This window comes from Drosophila subobscura, chromosome E (genome assembly GCF_008121235.1).
Source record: "Drosophila subobscura isolate 14011-0131.10 chromosome E, UCBerk_Dsub_1.0, whole genome shotgun sequence".
Lineage (NCBI taxonomy): Eukaryota > Metazoa > Arthropoda > Insecta > Diptera > Drosophilidae > Drosophila > Drosophila subobscura.
In genome coordinates, this window is record NC_048531.1 from 1,322,241 (window position 1) to 1,348,180 (window position 25,940).

Genomic DNA, 25,940 nt, shown 5'->3' on the forward strand with positions numbered 1-25,940 from the left:
ATTGTGCGATAAATTCGATTACGTCTAATTCCTTCCGAATTCACTTGTTTAGTGATTTATTTAGTTTAGAATTTGGTTTTTTGGTAACTTTCTATTTGCATAATCAATCGTATAATATTATTTGGTATCAGTTAATATAAAAAAGACTTTTCATTAGCTGAGTACTATAAGGACATCGATAGCGAGCGTTTAAATATAGTATGAAGGAATGGACAAGCTTTAATTTGGTTCCAACTCCTCCAAGCGTCATCAAATGTGTAAATATCTCATAGCGTAGCGTAGTGGGGGTGGTAGTCAAATCCCTACGAGAGCATGGAAAGCATCAGAAGACTAGTTGACTAGTTAAGTAAATTATAAAGAAATTAATCGAAAACTATATTATGCAGTAAAAGTGGTCTTATTTCATTTTTCTTTGACTGCAGTACTCCAGCATAGTCTGGAATTAATCTCGTTCAATTCTAGCCATAATCTATAACAATGTGACGTTAAGTTGGTGTGGCTCAATCTTACGCAGGCAAGGTCTTGGCCACAGGCAAATGCCTGCTCGTCGACCCGGAGTTGCCCGTAGGGGGTATCGTGCTGCTCGTCTGCTGATGCTGCAGACAGCTCTGGGCCTTCAAGTACTCGACATACATTCGCCTGGCTTGGTTGAGAACGCGTGTAACATCGTGCTTGCGTACCATCTTGTCAAAGTGCATGGCAATCTCGTTGTAGTCCATTCCCGCTTTCATGATGGTGTTGCGGTGTTGCAGGAGAAGGGTTAGGCAAAGAAACATGAGGAAGGCATTGCCACCACCGAATTCTGAGGGCGGAGGCAGTGCAGCTGCCGTAATGCCCAGTGTTCCGGCGATTCCATTCAGGTTGCCCGTTCTCTGTGGTGAACGTGTGTAGGCGCTCTCGTCGTCGGCATTTGTGGCAATCTCCACAAGCGGGGATACTTCCACCAAATTCGGTTCCGTTGAGATGGGCAAGATCACCTCTGGCAGACTGCTGCTGTTGCGCATGCCCAGCGGATTGTGCCCGTCTAGCAGCAGCTGGCTCTCGTCGGTGAATGGATTGAAGGTGCGCGACTCATTCAGCTGGACGCTGTTGCTCTTGGTGGCCGCTAATCGCTGGCGACGTCGCATGTGCAGTTCGCTGACGTCGGGACACGTTATGATTTCGTTTTCCTTGAGATCATCTACCATATCCAGCGCGTCCTGATCTAGCTCTTCGTACTCTGTGGCATCAGCAGCAATCGGCCGTTTCGTGTTCTCCGTAAAAGGCAGCCCAAAAACTTGGCGATCCAAGTTTTCCGCCTCCAGACGCAGCTCACGTGTTATGGCGTTTGTCATGGGATAATACTCTTGATCCTGGTCCGGCTCATGGTCGGGTGTGTAGCCGCTGGTGTTTCTGTGATTCCTCACCTTATCTCCCGGTTCACTATGCTGCAAGTCTGGAGTGCGCTGTCCCGGCGAGAAGTTCTCCAACTCCAGCTGCAGGTTGTAGCTGCTCGAATCTTGCGCCTGTTGTATCGCTGTGGCCGCTGTCGAAGCGCTCCAGCTAGTATCTGCCTGCGAGGAAGAGTCGGATTCATCTAGCGACCCTCCCAGTCCGGCCTTGGTCAACTGAACAAGCGGCTTGCTGGCCGAAGTCGCGGCAGGGGGAGACGGCTTTTCGGCCAAAAGCTGTTGATTGGCAAATCGATCCGAGATACGATTCTTATTGATTGTTGCAAAATTGAGAAATTCGTTGAAGTTCTTGACGAGCTTGGGTGGCATCTGGCTCTCGCTATTGCCGGTGATGGCAGTCTCGCCATCTTCATTGGACGGTACCGGAATCCCTAAGCGGCTTGTTGAGGCTAGCTTCTCTTTGAGATCCTTGAAGTGGCTGCCGCTACTGACGCGCTTTACACTCTCGCTGACGTGACTGGCATTCGATGCCAATTGCTTTGCAATGATATTGCTTACGGATAGAATATTATTTTGCTGTGGCTTTTGTCCCTCGGTGGAATGCGGTGTCCTCCCTTCATTTGACTCCTCGTCCAAATTGCACGACGAGGATGAGCTGCATAGAAAGGCCCGTCCTAGGGGTGTAGCTTTTGGGCTTTCCACTCCTGGGGAATTTTGGGCATCATCCTTAAACGGGTTCGTTTCAAGAAAGCGCGGGGAGTCTTTCCTATCAAATACATCATCGTCCTGCTCGGAATCCTCGTCGGCAGTTAATTTTTGCACTGACTGAACAAGTGTGCTTTCCGTTGCCCCCTCAATCAGCGCCAGCATTTTGGACTCGTCCAGGCTCTGGTGCACTTTAGCAGAAGTCCGTCGCTGACGACGAGAGGCTACTCCTGCATGTCGAGACATATTGTCGTCCAGACTGTGATTCAACCGCTTCGTATTGTCCAGAGCATGACCGCCAGCCCCGAGGGAAGAGCTTAATGAGCTGAGAGATGCGGACGAGCTCTGACGACGCAATGCACAGACCTTTGTGTAGGGGTTCTCGCGCGGCTTGCTTAACAGATACGAGGGACTATTCGGCGTCGCGCTGTAGGAGCTGGAGAATGTGCTCGCACTGCTGGGCACTGAGGCATCCGTAGAGGCCAAAAATTCCTGAAAAATGTGTCATTATTCAAATTTGAAGGAATATTTGGTTATACGAATGGATGAAGAAGTTCAAATTCACAAACCTTCTCAAACAACTGAAGCTCCGATTCGCTGCTGGAATTGCTGCCATAACGGAGCGAGCTCCACTGCACCTCCAACATGCGCAGCGCATCGTCAAATGGGAACTCCCGCTTCAGCTCCAGGAGCAGCCAACGGTAACAGAAGAGTAGATCGTCCGCCTGCTGGGACTTGAGGTACTCCCAGAACTCGGGATCGTAGAAGCTTAGTGCCTCTGTGAGGTGTGCGAACTTTTGTGTCATCGCGATGCCGTCTAGCATGAAGTTGCCACGGACGCGAGCCATGATGGCACAGAAGCATATGTAGGCCTGTGCTTCATCGTTCATGGTGACCAGCAGGGGCGAGGCTATATCCGACATTCCCTGGCAATAGCTGACCGAGGGATGGTTCAGGGCGTAGGTGGTGAGGATGTTGAAGAGCGATGCAATGTTCTGATTGTCGTCGCTGCCTGCGTAGAACGGATGCAGACGGTCCGTGCGGAGTACATCCTTTTTCACCATGCTAGTCACGTAGGCGAGCTCTCCGGCCACACTGCCCCGCTTAATGGCCGCCTTCCACGTGTCTCTCAGCCGGATGTACTGCTCCGATTTGCGCCGCATAAACTCCATGCGCTGATGCCCATCCAAGGCCAGTCCGTGTGTTCCCCCTGGATAGACATTGAGCAGGTGCTTCCACACAACGCGGCGAAGGCTAGGATCGATCCCGCCAAGAAAGATCACCTTGTGCAACTCATCCTTGCGTTGGATCTGGCCTAGAGCATCCAGGAACAGGCGAAACTCGCTGTCGCACATAGGAGGCCGTGGCGGAAGATTGGCCATGTGCTCCTCGGACAAATTGAATGCCTTCTGAACGATCGAAAAAGTCTTTTCCATGTGATTCATGATGAGGCCCGGCAGCTTCGTCTGCATGTGTTGAACATATTTCTGCGAGACACCCAACGACTGTAGCGGCGACACAAGCTCCCGGGCACCACTCGTACTCCCCCCACTGGGGGTGGCCGAGATTGTCGATGAGGTTATGCTGCTTGATCGGCTGGTTGTCGCAGGCGATTCCGTCTCGCACTCCCTCACCACTGTGAACGGTTTTACATCGATCTGCAGTATTAGACATGGCTCTGAAGCCGTCTGAATGGAAATGTTGTGAATTCGCAGAAACGCAGCATCGAGGTCCCAATCAGATCGAACGGCCAAGTAAATTTCGTTGCCAGCCGGATCAAAAGCTTTGTACTTAATGGAGAAATCCGACTTTACGTCAAATGCCTTGGCGAGCAAGGAATACAGAACCTCCAGAGTTGTTATCTGTGGGTCCACCGAAAACTTTCGCCACTCTGGTTTTGTGGTCGACTCGCATTTCTGCAATTAATGTGAATGGTGAATAACGCGATGTAATGGCCTAGTTGTCTCGCTCGCTTTCTTTCACTCACCTTTACTTTAACCCTCACAGCCTCCCTGGGACAAATGCCTGCCATATTCTTTTGTTTATGCACTTTGAGACTAACTTATTTCCATATTATTAGTGTGTTGTGTTGGTGCGATGTTTTTTTTGTGCTACCAGCAATAAAAACCGTATGTGACCATGGACTTATCGATAAAATATAACGTCATACCCTCAGAAATATACCGCACCATACCTCTCATTTATGCAACAAAAAATACCGTAGTATACCGAGAAAAAATTAAGATCGCTCAAATTGCTTGTGGACACCATCTCCGGTACTCTTGTTCTTTGACATTTTTCTTGCAGAAGCAAATTATAGTCCGAATTTTAACGTCTGCAGCATATAATTCATATTATCAATATTGACATGAATTTAAGTGTATTGTAGCAACTATTGCGAGAGTACCATAAATGATTTTTAGTATTATCCAGTTGGCATTTGGTATTTTTTAGCTGATATTTGTGACATCGTTTTTGCGCTTATGGTCACATTGCTTAGTGTATGTGTATAAATACAAGAATTTAGTGCAAAATTGTTGTTGTTAGCTTAGATTTTTAGCAGTTGTGTTTTTGCAAATGCATTTTGTGCCTGACCACAACACGTTGGCACTTTATGCTCAATCACATTAGGCGCGTGTCGATCGAATTGGTGCGTAATCACAATCGTCAAGACATTGGGTGTGTATATGTATTGGTGTATTTCGGGCGTGTATGTGACGTGTTAGGCAAGAAGCACAGAAATTCCTCAAAATGCTTCTATGATATTGACCCAAGCCCGAACCTGAACCCAAACCTAAGCCCAAGCCGGCTTCAGCTGTACCTTGTTTTCCGGCCTCCATATATTGCATCCAAGAGAGGCTTGTGCACACGCCTTTAGTTGTGAAATCGAGATAACTTTTGTTTAATTTATAGTCACTTTATCTGCTCTGCTCTGCTGTTTGTGCGCCCAAGCGACCAATTGAATGAAGCTCTTTGCTGAACTGATAAATTTTCCCTCTTTCTCTCTCTCGCTCTCTGTCTGAGTTCGAGTTTAACGTTGTGGTGTTGCCGCTGGCAGGAAAGCACACAACACAATGTAAGTTAAATTATTATGCAAAATAATGCTCCTACTTCCGTTGACGCATTGTGGTACATACTCGTGTCGTATATACATGTATGGAGTGCGCCTTCTCGTGGCAACGTGCTTTCATCATTATATTTGATACGTCAACTTCTGTCGGTCCAGTACTATCTTAACCCGGCTCTGGCTCTATTCCAATAGACACTTTACACTTACTCAATTTACAGATTGGCTAGGGTTTGATGGATGACACATCACCATGGGAAAGCTACTATCAAAAATTTTTGGCAACAAAGAGATGCGAATTCTCATGCTCGGGCTGGACGCGGCGGGCAAAACAAGTAAGGAGGCTAAAAAGTTAGCCGTCGAATAGCATTGAAAAGTGCAAGATCTAATTTACTCCCACCTCTCGCAGCGATCCTGTACAGACTCAAACTAGGGCAATCAGTTACAACGATACCCACTGTGGGCTTCAATGTCGAAACTGTGACGTATCGGAATGTCAAGTTCAATGTGTGGGACGTTGGTGGGCAGGATAAAATTCGACCGCTCTGGCGGCACTACTACACAGGTACCATAATCTTTTTTTTTCCGGCCAACAAGCAGACTAAGTGCTAACAAATTAACGATTGGTTTGCAGGTACACAGGGTCTTATTTTCGTAGTGGACTGTGCGGATCGAGATCGAATAGACGAAGCGCGCACGGAACTGCATAGGATAATTAACGATAGAGAGATGCGGGACGCCATCATACTGATATTTGCTAACAAACAGGATCTTCCTGATGGTAATTATTATCGGCCAAGTCGACCCGAATTTAACGTTCCATCCATCTCTTTACATTCACGGCCTGTCTTTCTGTCTTGCAGCAATGAAACCCCATGAAATCCAGGAAAAACTAGGCTTAACTAGAATAAGAGATCGCAATTGGTATGTCCAACCATCATGTGCCACAACCGGCGATGGCCTTTCTGAGGGCCTCACGTGGTTAACGTCGAACCATAAATTATGAGAATCATAATCCATATTTTGTATATGTATATGGCATGTATTATTCGAAGCGAAGCAAAAGCAACCATATTCTATTTTATTTATACAACAAACACATAACGCAAGCGCATAGTTAAAAGCTGAATAACGAACGTACATAAATTCAAAAAAACTTGTTGAAGCTGGTACACAGAAGTCAGATAGATATATATATAGTGATTATATACATATACTCTCAATTAACCACCCAATATTCTCACTAGTAAAATACACATACAAATAAACGAAGCATTAAAAAATTAAAAAAAGGCAAACAGTAAATATGCGTAACCAATGCGTGAAGCACAGAGACAAAAGCAGAACAGAAATTAAAGTTAAGTAAGTTTTTCTTGTAAATTATATTGAGACATGTAAGCAATAAGTTAAAAGCTGTTTATTGCAACTGTTACTATATATGACTTGAGCGAGGGGAACGAGTCTTAAATAAATATTGTAAATAAAATAAATATTCAACTAAAGCCCATACACAACATCAAACTACAAATAAAACAGAACACCGATCAATTGAGCAAACCATAGATTTCTATATACACTAAGATATAACAAAATAATTACAGTGCCTTCCTGAATCGTCTGTGTGTCAGTCTTCGTATTCGATGTACAGATTCCGTTCGTCTCTTACAGCAGTTCAAGCATTTTCCCTATCCGCTCATTCGGCTCTAGCTGGATAGTCGTATAGTGCGATGTGGTGTATCGGTGTATAGGATATTAATCCCATTTTCTGCGCCGACTTCCACGAGTCAACTCTTCAGTGTCAGATGCAGTGGTCTTGTATTGTTTAGCCATTTCGAAATGCAAACATGCCATGCTCATGCCAATGGACACAAAGGGGAGTGAAACGTAGTCGCATCTGAGTCTGAAAGATTAAACAGGGCGTTCAATAATTGCTCTTTGTTTCCCATGACTACCTCTCAAACTTGATGATCTATTTATTGACATATGCATGTAACTAACATAATGTGTGTAAGTAGTAAGTATATACATACAAGCATCTTTTAATCCCAGCTCTCTGGCTGCTTGGGTATTTATAATTGATAGCAGTGAATATATACTTAGGAAACAGCAATATGTGTGGAATATACTTTTAGTTGTTCAATGATGATGAGAAGTATCAAACGAATCCTAATAAACGTGCATGATAACAGCTACTCAAACTAAACTTTCACTTTGACATTTTTTTCGGCATTTCTGGAAAGAATTAGAGATAACTTTGTATGTATTCGTTATGGTTAGGGTCAGTTCAATAATTGTTGGGAGAGAAAAATAAAAATACAATCTGAATAAGTTCAATGCAAACGGTTTAATTTAAAATATTTCAAATTATATTTAAATTGCCAAATATTTATTTCGACTTTTAAATTACATTTTAAAGAAAATAAGGTTTTTAAAACTATTATATTAACTTTGAGGCTTAATTCAACTTATCCGAGAGAAATGGTATGCTTTAATGGCTTTAGTTGGAAATATTTGGAAGGAAAAGAAATTATTCCAGTAATTATTCCAAGCTCAAAAACCTTTAAATTTATCAGAAATTTCCTCAATTTTTCTTTACTATAGTTTACTTTAATTGTATTCAAAGGTTAATAATTTGTTTTAGAGCTTTTGGCAGCAAAAAAAAAGGCTCAGAGTCCTGTCATAAAATGTAACCTTACTTTCGCGTCTTTCCTGGGGGATTCATCTCCACAAATCTGGCAGGACCCCCAAATGTCAAACTTTTTCTTTGATTTCGTAGTAGAAACATATTCTTTAACTGTTCCCAAAAGATTTTCCCTATGGTTCATATCTGGGGACTGAGCAAGAGAAAACATTGCATGAAAGTCACTGTTTTAAAACCCCTTAGAGCTCTCTATCTGGTCTGTTTTGGGTAATTTCCCTGATGAAAAGACACAACTCAACGGCATTTTCTATTACATATAGGGCAGCATTATTGTTTTATTATATAATAACAAAGCCACGTTGATTCATCATCGATTCCAGCACGGGTACTTTACCACCTCCAATACGAAAGGCATTCGCATACCATGATTCTTGTCTCAGCATGATTTTTATATATAAATATGTGTCAAAGGCTTGTTTTTTTTCATTTAGTATTCGTTTTACATAAGATCTAGCTTTGCTTATTTTTGGAAATTTTTTAAGATCCTTTTTAAGCTCTGTGGCCGGCTTAAAAGGACCCTCTTGCACTCAGAAACAAGCATTTTCAACCGAAATGTGGATGTTGCGCCAATTCTTTGACGAGTTTCTTGTTGGATACATGTTTTAAAGCAATACGAATCAATTTAGATGAGGAACCTACTATTTTCCTCACTTAAGGATAGCTTTCTTCTTTTGGAGCTAAAGTTTTGATCCTTTGGCTTTTTTCTTCCCTAAAGTGCTTTCGACGACCCATAAAAACTAATATTTTATAACTTTCTGTTTACAAACGACTTAAGCAACCGATTATAAATATAGCGGATTTGAGTATTTTGAATTTTTTAAGTACTGGGAACATTCGTGTTTAGACCGGGTTCTTTATACAGGATTAGGAGTACCATTTCAGGTCCAGTGCTGGGCCCCACAAATGTCTAGCGATCAGAAACGAATCTGAGGAAGTACATAAGTATTGCGTTGGCAGGGGTAAGCTTAGACCAAAGAAGAACACCTGATGCACTGTCAGCTCCGGGCACAAGCTCAGTTCCCACTTTTCATGAATGCACATTTTCGTGTGAATAATAGAACTGGGCTACGAGTTCCGATTGATTGAATAAAGTGCACAGTACTACCATTGACTTGACGGGACACCCATGCTGGGCTCGAATATGTACATATGTACATACAATATGTACATTTGTGTGTCTGGCATGCATACACACATCCATACATACATACATTCATATGTACATACGTACATACACACATTTCAGTATGTATCAAATGTCAAGAACCAACCCTCTCGAGTGTATATATATGTATATATGTCTATCTCTCTCTCTCTCTCTCTCTCTCTCTACGACGGTCTCGCTCTCTAGCAGTGTGGAGGGCGTGGCCATCGTGGCAAAGCGCTTTGACTTTTCAGAGTATAAACTTCTGCCAGCTGAATGTTGTATTCCGACATCTCATTTGTTACAAAGTTAATGTCGGCGCATTAAGCATAGCATACCAAAGCCCCTCAGCGGAGTCGGGAGTTCAAAACTCTCCCTCTCTGATCTTCCCTTAACCGCCACCCACAGAAAGAAGGCGACCAGCAGCAGCTCCCATTATTGATTATTGGATCAGTGGAATTTGTAGGTTTTTATTATGAATTCCGCTTAGAACCTTTATGAAAAATTATATTAAGTTTTTCGACTGAAATGACAGTATCCTGGAGGATGAGCTTTAACTGTGTACCCACAGACTAGGACTAAATGAATATCGATGTAATAATACCCTTTATGTATACATAAAGCTTCATACAATATTTTATTTGGCACAATGTGCATACCTATGTACATACATACATACATATGTATGTTCTCGCATAAGCCTATTCATTATTATCTTTAATGAGTATCTTTATGCAGGTACTCTCACTGTCGGACTCGTGGTTAGACATGCATCCCGATCACACCCAATACCCACACCCATAAGAAAGAACAGTTTTTTCCCACAAATTCAATTACAGTTAACTGGGAAGACCCTCGTCAGTGGGGGCAGGGACACAGCAGACGGGGAAAAGTTCGGCGGGAAGCGTGGCCCTCTGTCGCTGGCCGCGTTGGAAGAGGGCAGAAGGCATGGAAAATCCGAAGGCACCAACATCACACAGGTATTATGAAACAAAAACAAAATGTCAAAGCCCAAGACGATTATACGAGCGCAAGCCGCGCAGCTGCGTCAACGTGAACTCCCACCAACAGTGCTGGCCTTTCTAGTGGTTTCCCCCACTATATTTTTGGATTAAAACGAGCTGTTTTAATACTATTAAACAAAAATGTACAGCTTTTTACTTCAAATATCCCTGACAATGGATCCGAAAGGATCCCAATAAAATTACTACTCACTTTCAGTCTACATGCAAATGTATGTTTGAAACAGAGGCTACATTTACCCACACAAGTTTAAATGTAATGTATTGATCTAATTTGCCTGAAGGAGAATAACTTGTTGCACTAAGTAATGAATCACAAAAGAAGGCTACCCATGCATATTTGTACATTATTTGAACACAATTAAATTTACTCTGGTCTCGTTTTTAGTAATTTCCTTTAACAAAATCTAGTGGGTTTACATGACAGCACTGAATCTCGCTGTGGGAGTAATTCTGCGAGTGCGAGGGTGACTGTGAGTGGGGCCGAGCTCCATTGCTCTCCTTCCTCCTAACGAATAGTCATGATGGCGGCGTTCTCTGCTTCTGCGAGAGTGTGGTGTGTGTGTGTGCGCAGAGAGCGCAGAGCCGGTGTTTATTGGAGATTGCGATTGTGCTTGGCTTACATACAACAACAGCGTCGGATGCCACAGTATCAAGAAGGAACGAATCAAAGCAAGCCAGCAAGCAAATGCGCCACCAGAGTTGCCACTAAAAGTCTTCCTCCTCGGCCCACAGTGGGCTACAGTTGGGGGTGGGTTGCGGGTGCGGTTATCCTTGCCATTCTTGTTGTTGTTGCTACAACGCTCGCTGCTCTCTGCTCTTAGCAGGGGTATGGTCCTTGCTGGTGGTGTGCTTTTTGTTCTCACTGCCTTCTCATACATACATATATTTGTATGTAAGTATATACATATGTACATACATACATACATATATATATGTATGTACAGAGAGACATTCATATGAACGTTCGCCCTGTGCCCACTCACCGACCACGGATTATGTCTACAGATTTTTTCCTATTTCGGGGTTGGCTGGATGGCTGGTTGGCTGCTTGACTGCTGGAGTGGACACATCACTGTTTAGCTCCTGTCATGGTTTTATGATAAATCTGAAATCGTACATCGAGACGTTAACATCATCGTAGCTGCAGTCGTCCTCGTAGCCGTACCCGTATTCGTTGTCAGTGCCGTCGGATCAGTTCGGTTCGGTTTCATCAGCATCAGCATCAGGAACCAAAATTCAAATTTGCTGAAATGTGGTCGTCCTCGAAGACTCTTTTTTGAGCATATTCACAAGTGTAGCATGGAGCCTAAAACGCCGAAAGCAAAAATAAGAGTGCACATCCTTAACATTAATTGATTGACGCGCTAAAATAAGTACAAATTCGTTTTCTGCTTATTCATAATTACAAAGACAATCCTCCGTGACATCTCGATATGAACCAGGACGAAAGTCTATCGGAAACGCACCCTGAATCGCAAGGTAATTTATGTTTTCCTGTGTACAGTGTAAGATTAAAGCAAACAAAAAATATATATGTATATATACATACATAAGTAAATATACATATGTATACGTTTACCAAACTTATATAAAGCTCGTAAGAATGTTGCCATGAAGTCTTCCATGCATGAAGCTGTGTTCGTGCGTGGAAATATTAGAGGCGCACCTATCCACTTTAAGAACTTTGTTTTGAGACACTTCCGTGCTTTCAAAAGAAAAAAAAATTACATTTTTGGATTGACGGGAATGTAAGCAACGGAAAACAGAAGAAATTCCGATGCATTTGCGGTTGTAATTTACACGTGTTCCTATGAAAGCTTCTCTCTGAGAAACAGTGTTTGATATGAAAATCGAAAAGATGCAACTAAACTTAAATACAAAGATATTTTAAATTGGTTATGTCTGGGTCAAATTAATAATATTTAATAATAATAATAATAATTAATCAATTGAATAATAACCCTTGAACGACTCGCCAACAATTTCTTTGATTGAAGGATTTGCAGTTGCTATAATGAATACACTAAAGAATAAAGTCAAGTAAAAACATTACTTGACTGTGACAAAGGCCAGCTCCCATTCGTTTTTGATAACTTGAGTCGTGCACCCAACTGATCTATGAAGCAACGCGTAGCTTCTTAGACTTCTTACACTTACAATTTGTGTAATCCGTTGTCTAAGGACTGTCACATTACTTGAAGCTATAACATTTATACCTTATTTTTGATTATACTGAAGGCTTGGTCTCTCCTCTAAAAATGACGTTTTTCGTATTTATTTTGTATTTTATTTTTTTTATTTTTGTATCCAACTCTTACGAGTTTTCTTTAAACTTTAAACTTTAGAGTCTAAAGTCATACATATATTGTACAACGCTGCAGCTATTTTTGTTGATGAACCAATTTTAAGATAATAGGTCAAGCATTTACTGAACTGCATTCCATCTGCATATGTATATAGTACATATGTACATATGTATGTACATACAGCTGCGGCGTTTAAAATAGCACCATGAAAATAATTTTTTTCTGTGAGATATTTTTTTTAAAACAGTGGTTCTAATGAAGTCTTTTAAACCCATTATATCAACTTTGAGGCTTAATTCAACTTATCCGAAAGAAATGGTATGCTTTGATGGCTTAATTTGGAAATATTTGGAAGGAAAAGGAAATTATTCCGGTATTTGGGCGGCAAACAAAAATAGCACCAATTTCATAAAAGCTCAAAGAACTTCAAATTTTTAAGAAAATGTCCCAATTGTTCATTACTATATTTTACTTTAATTGTATTCAAAGGCAACAAAAAAAAGGAATCAGAGTCCTGTCATAAAACGTAACCTTATGTTCGCGTCTTTCCTGGGGGATTCATCTCCACAAATCTGGCAGGACCCCAAAATTTCAAGCTTTTTCTTTGAATTCGTATTAGAAACAGATTTCTAAACTGTTCTCCAAAGATTTTCCGTATAGTTCATATCTGGGGACTGAGCAAGAGAAAACTTTGCATGAAAGTCACTGTTTTAAAACCCCTTAGAGCTCTCTAACTGGTCTGTTTTGGGTCATTTCCCTGATTAAAAGACACAAATCAACGGCATTTTCTATTGCATATAAGGCAGCATTATTGTTTTATTATATGATAACGAAGCCACGTTGATTCATCATCGATTCCAGCACGGGTACTAAACCACCTCCATAATATGGAAGGCATGCGCATACCATGATTCTTGTCTCAGCATGATTATTAGATATAAATATGTGTCAAAGGGTTGTGTTTTTCATTTGGTAGTCGTTTCACATAAGATCTAAAGTTTCTGCATCCAAAAAAAAAAAAAAAAAAAGTTTGGCTCCCTCCGGATCACAGGATCTATATCCATATTTATTTGGGGCAACTGCAGTGTTATTTCTTCCTTGTATTTACTTTGCCCCATGGTGCCTTTGCTAAACTGGATTTTTCCTCAGACTTCAAAAACTTAATTTATATTTTTTTAAGCTAAATCTAGCTTTGCTTATCTTTGGAAATTTTTTAAGATCCATTTTAAGCTCTGTGGCCGGCTTTAAAGGACCCCTCTTGCACTCAGAAGCCAGCATTTTCAACCGAAATGTGGATATTGCGCCAATTCTTTCACGAGTTTCTTGTTGGATACATGTTTAAAAGCATTACGAATCATTATAGATTTAAAGTTTCTTCTTTTGGAGTTTAAGTTTTAATCCTTTGGCTTTTTTCTTCCCTAAAGTGCTTTTGACGACCCAAAACAACTAACATTTTGTAGCTGTCTGTTTACAAACTACTTAAGCAACCGATTATTATATCAATTAAAAACATAATATATCAAAAAGCTCGGAAAAGTAAAAGTTTTAATTAAATAAAAATGTTGGTGCTATTTTTGTTGCCGTTAAATTTCGCTTCTTTTTCGAAAAATAGCCTAAATTATTGAGAGCCGATAATGTTGTAAGAGTAAGGACACTTCTCTCAGATAGGAGATATCTCAACCTACTTTATATTACTTCAAAGTTCAAAAAATGTTGTATAGAACCAATTTTTTCAAACAACAAAGACTGTTGTACCACGCGGTGCTATTATTTTCGCCGCAACTGTACATATGAATGTATTTTTGAGTATAACTAGTTACAGCAGTTAGAATGGAAAAGACTCCAGATATTTTTTGTTTGAGTGCTGTTTGCTTTTAGTCCCTGAAGGAGTAAATTTATACTTAAACGAAAAAATCGATAAGCATGTCATAAGATTAATATTTGCACTGTCAACAAGGAAGGATCAAAAACACGGCACCGAATATTAACGAGGAACGGGAAATAGAATTGGTAATTTCACCCACTGTGCAACGGTAGGTGTGGAGACAATATACTGACGATGCCTGAAAGTCGCGAAAACCGTTGACTAATCAACTGATCAATTCGGTGGTTGGCTTTCGTCAAGTCACGTAAAACTCCAACTCATTTCTGTATTGAACATTTTGTGATATGTCTAGTTGCTGTTGATCAGTTTCCGACCGAAAAGGCGACTTTAAAACAACCATTATGTCGATAACCATTTTTTCCGGCCTTATCAGACAAACTAATTCCAAAAAGCAATTAACGTAAGCAATTGTAAATAATTGGAAACTGGCAGACAGCTTTAAAATATTTCGCATTTTCATAAAGTTACATATAACATACAATTCGTTTTCTGACTTGAAATATGCGCTATGCGTTCGCACATCTTATCCATGAAACAACAACTGCAGGCCTTAAGGTAGATAACACTTAACATATCACAACTTAAATACATATTTTACAAAAAAGTCGGACAGACAGACAGACATGCATAGACTCGGCTAATAAACTTCTTTTACTCTTCGAGTAACGGGTATATACATACATAAATACATACATACAAATTTAAATATAACAAAAACGAGAAGGGACGTGTGAGACGCTTCTTACGCGTGACAACTTTTATACCCGGCATTCAGTACTACATCTGCACCTTAGCGGTTATTTGTCAAATTTTACATTTTTTCTTCATCTATCATCTACATACATACATCAACAACACTACTCACGGCAACACGCTCCACTAGCTTGCAACCCTCCCCTAGAGCAACACACTGCAGAGTCTGGGCAGAGACGCGGCAGAGACTCGGCAGAGGCAGAGGCAGCGGCAGAGACGTGTCAGAGGCAGAGGCGGGTTTTGCCACTGCAAATTAATTTCTTCATTGTGGCTATAATAATGATCCAATCGGATCCCAACTTAGAGATCTGATAGATATGGTCATTACCTACGGAATGGCGTTTTTTGATTTCTTTTATCTTCAAAATTGTATTGGGAGGTTTTCGCCCTTTTGCGGGGGCAAAAAGGGGCGTGGCTCATTTTTTAAATACACTTGTAACAGTTTGAGCATACAGAAGTCTGGATGCAAAATTTGGTGGCTCTAGCTTTTATAGTCTCTGAGATCCAGGCGCTCAACAAGACAGACATGGCTCAATCGACCCGGCTATTGATACTGATCAAGAATATATATACTTTATGGGGTCGGAAACGTTTCCTTCTGTGCGTTACATACATTCACTTTGAGCACAAATACAATATACCCTATTTACTCTTCTAGTACCGGGTATAAAAATTACAGTTTTTTAAAATGGTTCAAAATAAAGTTCTGCTCTAAAAACCATAATTTAGTCGCTTTGGTTCGAAGCGTGAATAAAAAGAGCAATTTTGTCCAGTAGTGCTATCTTAATAAACTAAAACTATTCCTTATGTACACACGGGTATTGCGTTTTAATATAACAATATTTTTCTACGACTAACTAAGGATGGCAGGCTTATAAGTAGTAATTTACTCATACTTACAAGTAATTTCCAAGATGATATTGATACTGCAAGTGCGGAGTTAACATTTTCTCAAGCATTTTAGGAATTGCAAGTATAACCTAGATACATTGTACATATATGTGCCTAGATAGTTTTATGCGTCAGACTTGCTCCCTTTCTTATGGAGAGGAATTATAAACAATTCCTTGCAGATGGGGGAAAGCATGATGAATGGATGGATAGAGTGAATAGTTTAAGCAAGGGTCCACACAGAGACTCGGCACAGTACCTGAGTGCACAGCCGGGAACTCCGTCAGGGCCGGTGAATATACCGGCTAAACTAATCGAAGATCAAGCAGTGAGATTTCATTTGAAAAAGGGCTAGAAATTACGTTCGACCTTGGTAAACACATGACCCAGGGTAGCTTTCCTGAAAAAAAATTATAAAAATACATATTCGCATAAAGGTTATAACTTTTAAATGTGGAACCTTTTTTAATATATGTAATTTCATTAATTTGTGGGAGAACTCAGAAAGGAAACGGACTAATTATGTTTTTACAAGCCATTTACTAAAGAACGTGATAATGCCCTTTATTTTATTTTTTTATTGTATTCTGTTGGTTTTTTAAATAAGAAATTAGAAACAATTAAAAAACATATATGTACGTACATATGTATGTATGTATGTATGGTATGGTATGGTACTTAGTATATCTACTTCTTTCCTTTCTTCGGTACAGTAACTATTTTTTGAGAAAAAGAAATATGAAGTATTTGACAACAAGCTAAATGGTATTTCTTGATCAGCATAAATGGCCGCCTAGATTTGTCTCCTTCGTAGATCAATTCGGTTTTAAATTAATTTAATATCCAGGTTCAGATATATTTTCTGGTCTTCGACTTGTGCATGTTCTTATGTATACTCGTATGTACATACATACATACATACATATGCATGTATGTATGTCCATCCTAAAAATCGTCAGGTTGACGGTGTATTTTATACCCCGCTTCTAGATAGGGCCGCCGTCCGATTACACTACCCGGCAAAATGGATCTTTTTATTTACTCTTAGAACCAAACCGAGTATTTTGTGAGTACTGAAGCCAAAAATGCTCTGGCTGCCCCGCTGATGAATTGGTGATGCTTCTTTTTGATAGTGCAGGCCACCACACTGTGATTCCGTAGAGTAGTATGGGTCTAACTATTGCTGGATAAAGACTATGCTTGGGCTCATTCCCCAATTTAGACGTATTGACTTTTTGCAAGTGTAGTGTAGTGGCCGTTATCACTCTTTTTTTAGTCTTCAGGTTCCAATCAAGCTTTTTGTCAATCACCAACCCTAAGTAATTGGCATTGTCGCTGAAGGAGAGCCTGCATTATTTTAATGTTGGTGAGTTGAGAGTTGTTCTTATTCGTGAATAAGACTAGTTTCGTTTTATAAGGATTTACGCCTAGCTCAACCGATTTTTTTCCATTCTGACAGTACTCTAGGAGTTTCCAACTCTTTACATTGTCTTCAAGCTTATGAGACACTAAGGTGGGGTCCAAAACCTCCTCTCGGACTTTTTTAAAGTGACTCACCACTTACATTATTGTCCGTGTAACCTCACTATCTACATCTATGTACGACCTCTCGCTGTCGGATCACTTTTCTCGTAAGCCATAAAGAAAGACACCAGCCACAGGTACTTCTCCTACACCTCCAGGCTAGACCTCTCCAAATTGCGCTATTCAGCGCACTTCCATGTATTCCTGGAAATCTTTGCCTCCGCCCTGCCATTGCTGCATGCTGCATTTTAGGTTGAGTGTCTTCTCATTTCGGCGCTTCTTTGCCAAAGCCACCTTTGATGACAACTCGACCTTCTTAGGCCAGTGATCCGATGGGCGAAACACCTTCATGACTGAAGGAATGGTATACTTTGAAGGCTTTATTTGGAAATAATTGAAAAGATAATGAATTATTCCGGTATTTGTGCGGCAACAAAAATATCACCAATTTCATAAAAGTTCAAAAAACTTCAAATTACAAAGAGATCTTCCTCATTTTTCTTTAAAATAGTTTACTTTAGTTGTATTCAAAAGCTAAACTTTTTTTTCAAAGCTTTTGGCAGGGGGATTCATCTCCAAAAATCTGACAGGACCCCCAAATATCCAACTTTTTCTTTGGTTTCGTATAAGAAACATTTTCTTTATCTGTTCCTCAAAGATTTTCCCTATCGTTCATATCTGGAGCAAGGGAAAACATTGCACGTTGATTCATTATCGATTTGTGGACTATATAGTAATACCTCCATAATACGAAGAGCATGCCCATACCATGATGATTGTGTCAGCATGATGTTTAGATTTTAATGTGAGTCAAAGGGTTGTATTTTTCATTCGGTAGTCGTTTTTCATAAGATGTAAAGTTTTGGCAACAAAAAAAAAGTTTGGCTCCCGGCGGACCACAGGATTTATATGAATATTTGTATATGTATATTTGGGCCAACTCCAGTGCTTTTTTCTCAGACTTCGGGCACTTCTTTTATATTCTCCTAAGCTAGATCTAACTTTCCTTATCTTTGGAAACTTTTTATGATCCCTTTTAAGCTCTGTGGCCGGCTTAGATTGGTCCCTCTTGCTCTCAGGAACTAGTATTTTCAACCGAAATGGGGATAATGCGACAATTCTTCCTCGCAAAAAATGTTGTATGGAACTCATGTTTTTAAACAATAAAGACTGTTGTATCCCACATGTTTACAATATATTTTTAGCCCTTTGACGTTTTCGAATTTTCCATTTTAAATGGAATCTCACCGCTCACAGCAATATCCCTAGCTCGACCCCTCCGACGAGCCCCCTCTGGCTACAATAATGATCCAATCTGACCCTAACTCGGGAATCTGATAGAAATGGGCTGCGTTTTTCGTTTGCTCGTATCACCAAAAGTGTGGATTCTTTTATGAGTGTGATATCATAGCAGTCTGGATGCAACATTTGGTCTCTGCAGCTCTTATAGTCTCTGAGTACTAGGCGACAAAAAAAGATGAACGGACGGACGGAGACATAGGCATAGACTCGGCTATTGATGCTAATCAAGAATATATATGTATGTACATATGTATACGTTATAATATCGGAAGGATTCCTTCGGTGAGTTACGCATATTACTTCCACCACAGATTTAATGTACCCTATTTAACCTTCAACACTAAGCAAACAACTGGTTGTGCCTTCAATTACAGGGCATAAACAAGTTGTTATGATAGATATCCTTATGTCAGACAATAGATAGAAGTTTAATTTTGTTTAAATATTTTTTATTTTTATGAGATCAGAATAAAGTTATGTATATTTTTTGTAAGTTCCCTCGTAAGAATACCTCATAAAACAGTTGAATTAAATACAAGAGACGAATATACAATAAAATAAAATGCCTTTCGGTGGAATGCACGAATGGTCTGACAAATTCAATTTATGATAATCACGAAATTGAATTAGACTCAAGTCAGGGCGCTAAAATTTCCGAATACATATCACAGCCTGGGAGCGCTCTTAACACTTTTGTCAGAAGCACGCCAAAGTGAATTGGAACGAGCTCATAAAATTAACAAAGATGGAACGTCGGAAAATACAAGCATATGACGCTAATCCCCTGGCATTAGACCGCAGCAGTGGCGTGGCAGTTGGTGGATGCCGGTTCATGTTCATGTCCATGGCCAAGTCGAGCATAAACCCAGGGCAGACTTGAAACCAAGAAAACCCGAACGGTCGGGCGCACACCCAAGTGGCGCGAGTAACAAATGTGGCCTCGTCGAGGGTTAAGTGCATCAAAAAATCAGTAAGGAAACTACAATCAAATTAGGGTGTGATGGCAAAACAATCGTCCCCCGAGGCAAATTTTGCGCACAGATTGCTCGGCACGAGTCGAGTCGATCCGAGACGAGGACGAGTCGAGAGCCGTTTGGCTTAATGGCACCCTAATTGAATGTGTAAATATATTTGCGGATTACAGGGCGTCAATGTCGCCACGCAGGGATAAGATCAGCAGGTCCTGGGCACCCATTTACCCCTACCTACCCAAACCTAACCACATCCCAGAGAAGCTGACAAATTGAAATTTAATTTAAATAAACTACATAAGTGATTTTTTATTACACGACCTTTGCAGAGCTGCACAGTCCACAGCGCAATTGCTACACACCGCCGCCAGCACCGATGCACGGACAACCAACCCCACCGACAGTGGCATCTTCTTCTGGCGCCCCTCCAGCTCCACCTGTCTCAGCGGGCCGTCTACTGAGCTGGAATCACAGTGCCGCTGCAGCAGCTGCTGCTGCTGCGGCGGCGGCAGCGTCCGCCACCTCCAACCAGTCATCGTCTTCGGCCGAACAGTCATCGATGTCCCGGATCAAAGGCCAGAACCTGGGCCTCATCTGTGTGGTATGCGGCGACACAAGCTCAGGGAAGCACTACGGAATCCTGGCCTGCAACGGCTGCTCCGGTTTCTTTAAGCGCAGTGTGAGGAGGAAGCTCATTTACCGGTAGGTAGCGGGACCAAAGTCCCAAATCCGCCCAATCGGATAAAAAGTTGCAACATTTTTTTAAACCGGGAGAGGGACTATGGACTCCGGGGGTGTGTGCCTTGAGGACCGTCTGGCGGATTACCAAACGCTTCCAAATTCATTACAATTATTCAAATGTTTTGGATTTGAGAGTCAACTTTTGAATGCGCATACTTTCCCTCGTAGACTTCGTGGACGTCCTGTCCTGGGCATCATGTGCGAAGCGGCTGGTATTTTTTCCACAACGCCACTGAAGATTAAAATGTAATTGAATTTAAAGCGGTGATTTCGCTAAAAGATTTTCGTTCCGTTTGCTGTTTCAAACATATCGAGAAACTGCCTCCAAGATTTCCATTATTTCATATCCCCGACCAAACATCCTATCGTATACGCTGAAATGAGACTTTCAATGCTAGTCTATCCTACCAAAAATTATGACACAGTAATGTATACATATTTGCTTTGTGGCTTCCAGAATGCACGGTAAATCACAAACGCCGAAATCTCTATATCCTGACGGTCCCCTGAGATTGATATGAGGGGCTTAAGCGCAAAACACTTGGCCAAATGTGACCCGCCCGACCATAGAAGGGCCTTTACAGATCCCAAAATCCTTACCCGCAGCCTGCCATCAGCATCAGCCTAAGCCAAATCGTAACAAAGTAAAAAGGGGGCGGCAAAATACTCGTAGAGCAATTTTCTCCCCTGTGAGACCAAAGGGATGACACGATACACTGACGGCAGGAAAAAACCAAAGGAGGGCTAGTGTATATTTTCTCAGACGTGACATGTTTTTCGATATTCGGCATAGTCAATCGGAGCATAGCAGCTAAGAAAATTGGTGTCGCTTTTATATTGTCGTCTCTGGTGGTCCCATTAAGTCGTTTTCAATTATAATCAATTGTTTCCAATCAGAACTTTCGAGTTTAGCTCAAGGAATGTCCATTAGGAGGCTGGTGACAAAAATTGTTTGTGGAAACTGTAATTTGCAACGTTTTATTTGAACTATCCTTGGAAACAAAATACTTTTTCTCACAAAATTACGTTTTTCGCCCGGTAGTTGATCTCGAGTAGGCACATCTAGATTTGCATGACGTGTTTTCTCTCTCTTACGCAATTTTTCGAAAGTTGGCCATAAAATATTATTGCATTTTTTTTATAGACCACACAAATTGATTCAATCTTCATAATTTGTTTACGAAGACGAGCTTATTTGCATAAAAATGTACCCACACTCGAGGGTATGCAGGACACATTTACTTAAGTGCTTTCTCAGCTGGTTGAAATTAGCAGAGGCGCCAAAAACATATAAAACGGGACGACAGGAGGAATTCGTTAGGACATGAATTCGTTAGGAAATCTTTGAGTTTTGGCACGGGTTTAGAGTGTGGAAGGTAGTGATGACTAGACACTAAGCAAAGGAGAGTGGTTCGAATGGTGAGTTGGGTGGTGTGCTGCGGCATGGAGTCATAGTTGCTAGCTAACATGCACAGCACACGCCCCTCGGGCTTGATTTGATTAAGTTCCACAAGGGCAAAGGGCATGCAGACGACCAGTAGGAGAGGATAGCAGGGAAGGCGAACAAGTACTGAGAGGTCGATGAAAGAGAAGGTTGTCCGCAACGGATCCTTTAGCTGCCCGCTGGTGAACTAAAGCGCAGAATCTGAAGTGCTTTTGTCCTCCGTCTATTGGCGGCTGGCATTCCGGTCCGTTGACGTTAGTCTGCTCCTTTGTGCTCTGTTCGGATTTGACAAATGTTGCAATTTTTGACACGATAAATCTCGTTATCTGCGTAAGGCTAGGAGTATGGGAGAATGGAATGGGTCGGTTAGGATGGGATGGGATGGGATAACTTAATTATGCCTGACTACTGGTGCTTTCCTCTGTATTTTGCTGTCTAATCGATGCGATGAATGCTGCTCACATGCATATGTACATACTTATTCTGATTGCAGCTGCCAGGCGGGCACGGGACACTGCATCGTTGACAAGGCGCATCGGAATCAATGCCAGGCCTGCAGACTCAAGAAGTGCCTTCAAATGGGAATGAACAAGGATGGTAGGTTGGCTGTCACTTTTGCCCTATTTTATTAACATCTATCAGCAGCACTCATCAGCTGCCGCTCTAATGAAGTGAAGCACGTTTAATTGGTCTTCATCAGCGCCGAACCTCAAAAGCCTGTGCACACGTGCCCCGTTCCGTTCCACTCTAAGTAAATATAAAATACACATCTCTGGTCGCCTGGTCTTCCAATTCCACTTCCATACCCCTTTCACATGCTGTACCAGCGGGAAGAACAACTACCAAGCACGCTTCCTCGGGTGGGTCCCACGTCCCACGTCCCACATCCCCGTCTCCATCCCTGTCGCTGTCCCCGCAAAAGTCCCTTCCAGTGCGGGTGGGCCTTATTTACATATTGCTCACCCAATTGATTTGTTACCTGCTGCTTGTTGTCTTTGACAGATTTTGCGCAGCTTTAGAGCTGCCACTTGAGTGAACCCTCATTGATTATGTCGAATGAAAGTTTTGTTTCGTTTCGTTTCGCTACTGCGACGGGTGCACGGGTCCACCTTGCTGTCTTGCATAACGCTCAACTCGTAACGACCCAGCTCGGAGGCTCTCCAGAAAATCAATAAAATCGGTCTCGATGGGTCAATGGGTAGGTGTAGACATCCTTCACATACTCACGTCCTTATGAAAGATATTTTTCACACTCCATATTCATACTCCTACTTCGATTCTCAAACTGTGAAGATCCGAGAGACCAGACTCGGTTCAAACTTACGTATTGGGAAATTGTGAAAAACTGCCACCATACGCGATTATCTTCAAAGATGAGAATTCGCTCTTCTCATTTTTGCCATTGCTATTGACCCACTGTATTCACACTCTATTGTTGCTCCTTTAATGTAGCCATAAATTATGCGTGGGATATGCGAAATACGCGTAGCCCCTGCCTGTCGATCCGCCATTATTAGCGAAGTAGCTCTGTGCCTGTGGCTTGTGCGCCTCGTTGTGCGGTGAAATTGCATCTACAAATGGGAAAACAATTTGTAGGCTTGAGCGGCACGTGACCACAAAACCAATTTACCAAGAATTTCGGAGGCTTGAAGGGGCGCTGCTCTGTTGAAGCCACATTTATGTCAGCATATGCTGATGAGAAACGGCGAGAAAGCACGGTACCTGTGAGGCATTAAGCAATTTTGTCAGTGTGACATTTCCTCATTATGGACACGTCTTGTCGTTCGATGCGTCCGCACACCTCGGCGCACATTGGGCGTGTTTTGCCTTCCTGCTGCGTGGTGAACTGCGAGATATTTGCGGACGATTTAGATCTGGAGTACTCATGTTAGTTGCATTTGTTTTCCAATTACAGCGGTGCAAAATGAGCGACAGCCACGGAACACGGCCACTATACGGCCGGAGACGCTAAGGGAGATGGAACACGGCCGAGCGTTGCGGGAGGCAGCCGTTGCCGTCGGTGTGTTTGGGTAAGTCTGGTCTGCGTGTCTGCATTTGTGGCTGGGCTGTCATTTGCATAACTCACCAAATCTCTGTATGGGTAACTCTAATTTGCAGACCACCCGTGCTACTATCGCCGCCCTGCTACGGGTCCGGACTGCTTCCACCGCCCTGTGAGTAGTTGCCTCTCCATTTGGCTCTTAGTATCCGTTTCAGCTTCAGTTTCCGTGAAAACTCATTTGAATCTTTCACAACTTGAACAGCGCTAGGCAGCCTGCCCCCGGGACGTTTGCTGCACCACAACCACCTCACCTCGTCCATGCAGCTGGCAGCGAATCACATGAGCAGCGCCAGCTTTCCCATGTTTAATGCCGCCGGAGTGCACCACTCACCAAAGGAGAAGGCTATGTATGGAATGGCCATGGAGCTGACCAGCAGTGGTAATGTCTCGCACTCGACCAACTCGAGCAGTAATCATTCGATAGATCCCAGCTCGCCGGCACCGGAAGCAACCAACGATAAGAACAACGCCGGTGGCAGCGTCTCTTCCGTCAGCTCTTCCAGCCCCACACTAGAGAACGATAATGATGGTGGGTACAAAGCATCCACTCTAGTTTTCCACTAGCACCAGCTTATCAATTTTGGTCTGACAGACGATTCCATTGATGTGACCAACGATGAGGAGCCGCACACAGGCAGCAGATCCGACTCGAATTTCATCATGCCACAGTTCATGTCGCCCAACCTCTACGCTCACCAGCATGAAACGGTCTACGAAACGAGCGCTAGACTCCTTTTCATGGCCGTGAAGTGGGCCAAGAACCTTCCCAGCTTTGCCCGTCTCTCCTTCCGGGATCAGGTAGCATCTGACCCCCTAAAAATGTCGCTTCGACTCTGTGCAACGTAGCTTCTATTGCTATTCCAGGTCATCCTGCTGGAGGAGTCTTGGTCGGAGCTGTTCCTCTTGAACGCCATTCAGTGGTGCATCCCATTGGACCCCACGGGCTGCGCGCTTTTCTCTGTGGTTGAGCACTGCAACAACCTGGAGAACAACGCAAACGGTGATACTTGCATAACAAAGGAAGAGGTAAGTTTAGGCATATTTCGCCTACTGGTGGCTCGTAACGATTTCCTTGGTTAGCTGGCAGCCGATGTTCGGACGCTGCACGAAATCTTCTGCAAATACAAAGCTGTACTAGTGGATCCAGCTGAATTCGCATGTCTGAAGGCTATTGTGCTCTTCCGACCCGAGACCCGTGGCCTTAAGGACCCAGCACAGATAGAAAATTTGCAGGATCAGGCCCATGTAAGAGGCAAGAGACACTTAATCTGGGCTATCTAAATGTCTTTACTTCCAATAGGTTATGTTGTCGCAGCACACAAAGACGCAGTTTACAGCTCAAATCGCAAGGTTCGGAAGACTCCTCCTGATGCTGCCACTTCTGCGCATGATCAGCTCCCACAAGATTGAGTCCATCTACTTTCAGCGCACAATCGGCAACACGCCAATGGAAAAGGTGCTGTGTGACATGTACAAGAACTAGCTAATTGGTGCTTTACGTTATAAAAAATTTAAATAAATATGTTTTTGTGTCTTGAATGTTAAGTTCCATTAAGTTGTAATAATATGCGCACATGTTACACATACTAAAAGGGTATGACAAAAATAGGCCAATAGGATTTGTTTAAACAATTGTCATACCCGTTTTTTAGTTTGAAAAAAAAACATAAATGAAGGGGTGGGTTTTTCAAATTTATAACCATGATGGCAAATCAATGCAGACTGCCATGACCTTTTTTAGGGTTTTGGTCCATCATGTGGACGTTGTCTCTAGTGAAACAGGGAACGGTTTGCCAACAGAGTAGCCTGGTCAGATCTTGGATAATGTCAACGCCAATACGTCGATCGCCTCTCCAGCTCCTTCCTTTCAAGTGTGAATTGAATCAGACTGCTCAGCTAATCGGCTTGGTCTATCTGTTGATAAGTTTGCTGCCTTTGTACATAGCAAATCAAGAGTATTTCACCATCTTCCCCAACCGGTGAACCGGCGAGGAGGTCTCTAAAGAGAACTATCTTAAACGAAGATGG

General features: G+C 42.2%; 3 protein-coding genes across 5 annotated transcripts; 2 read left to right on the forward strand and 1 right to left on the reverse strand.

The window, feature by feature from the left end:
• Positions 1–59: 59 nt before the first annotated feature.
• On the reverse strand, positions 60–4,243 carry LOC117890208. The gene is made up of 3 exons (XM_034794939.1): positions 4,084–4,243; positions 2,666–4,012; positions 60–2,588 (listed from the first exon to the last, which is right to left on the reverse strand). The coding sequence occupies exons 1-3, from the start codon at positions 4,126–4,128 to the stop codon at positions 507–509; spliced, it is 3,474 nt and encodes a 1,157-aa protein (XP_034650830.1). The 5' UTR covers positions 4,129–4,243; the 3' UTR covers positions 60–506.
• Positions 4,244–4,591: 348 nt separating this feature from the next.
• On the forward strand, positions 4,592–6,665 carry LOC117890212 (ADP-ribosylation factor 6). Of its 3 annotated transcripts, none has more exons than XM_034794945.1 (5): positions 4,592–4,746; positions 5,385–5,498; positions 5,573–5,728; positions 5,798–5,944; positions 6,027–6,665. In XM_034794945.1, exons 2-5 carry the CDS (start codon positions 5,417–5,419, stop codon positions 6,167–6,169), a joined length of 528 nt encoding a protein of 175 aa, XP_034650836.1. In that variant the 5' UTR covers positions 4,592–4,746; positions 5,385–5,416; the 3' UTR covers positions 6,170–6,665. The 3 variants fall into 3 exon arrangements, with proteins under 3 accessions (XP_034650836.1, XP_034650835.1, XP_034650837.1); XM_034794944.1 differs by having other exon boundaries at positions 4,596–4,775; XM_034794946.1 differs by lacking the exon at positions 4,592–4,746 and adding an exon at positions 5,033–5,172.
• A 4,368-nt stretch (positions 6,666–11,033) lies between these two features.
• Positions 11,034–25,451, forward strand: LOC117891618 (photoreceptor-specific nuclear receptor). Its single transcript, XM_034797154.1, has 10 exons — positions 11,034–11,512; positions 19,995–20,367; positions 22,344–22,447; positions 23,766–23,880; positions 23,969–24,024; positions 24,115–24,441; positions 24,505–24,710; positions 24,777–24,938; positions 24,993–25,157; positions 25,213–25,451. The coding sequence occupies exons 1-10, from the start codon at positions 11,467–11,469 to the stop codon at positions 25,393–25,395; spliced, it is 1,737 nt and encodes a 578-aa protein (XP_034653045.1). The 5' UTR covers positions 11,034–11,466; the 3' UTR covers positions 25,396–25,451.
• The last annotated feature ends 489 nt before the right edge of the window (positions 25,452–25,940 follow it).

Bases quoted from the DNA above. Each gene is read 5' to 3' on its own strand.
- LOC117890212 (XM_034794945.1), top strand. From the start codon at position 5,417: ATGGGAAAGCTACTATCAAAAATTTTTGGCAACAAAGAGATGCGAATT. The intron at 5,729-5,797 runs GTACCATAATCT...ATTGGTTTGCAG, and splicing joins CTGGCGGCACTACTACACAG to GTACACAGGGTCTTATTTTC. The intron at 5,945-6,026 runs GTAATTATTATC...TCTGTCTTGCAG, and splicing joins CAAACAGGATCTTCCTGATG to CAATGAAACCCCATGAAATC.
- LOC117891618 (XM_034797154.1), top strand. From the start codon at position 11,467: ATGAACCAGGACGAAAGTCTATCGGAAACGCACCCTGAATCGCAAG. The intron at 11,513-19,994 runs GTAATTTATGTT...CGACCTTTGCAG, and splicing joins AACGCACCCTGAATCGCAAG to AGCTGCACAGTCCACAGCGC. The intron at 20,368-22,343 runs GTAGGTAGCGGG...TTCTGATTGCAG, and splicing joins AGGAGGAAGCTCATTTACCG to CTGCCAGGCGGGCACGGGAC.
- LOC117890208 (XM_034794939.1), bottom strand. From the start codon at position 4,128: ATGGCAGGCATTTGTCCCAGGGAGGCTGTGAGGGTTAAAGTAAAG. The intron at 4,013-4,083 runs GTGAGTGAAAGA...CATTAATTGCAG, and splicing joins CTGTGAGGGTTAAAGTAAAG to AAATGCGAGTCGACCACAAA. The intron at 2,589-2,665 runs GTTTGTGAATTT...CACATTTTTCAG, and splicing joins AGCTTCAGTTGTTTGAGAAG to GAATTTTTGGCCTCTACGGA.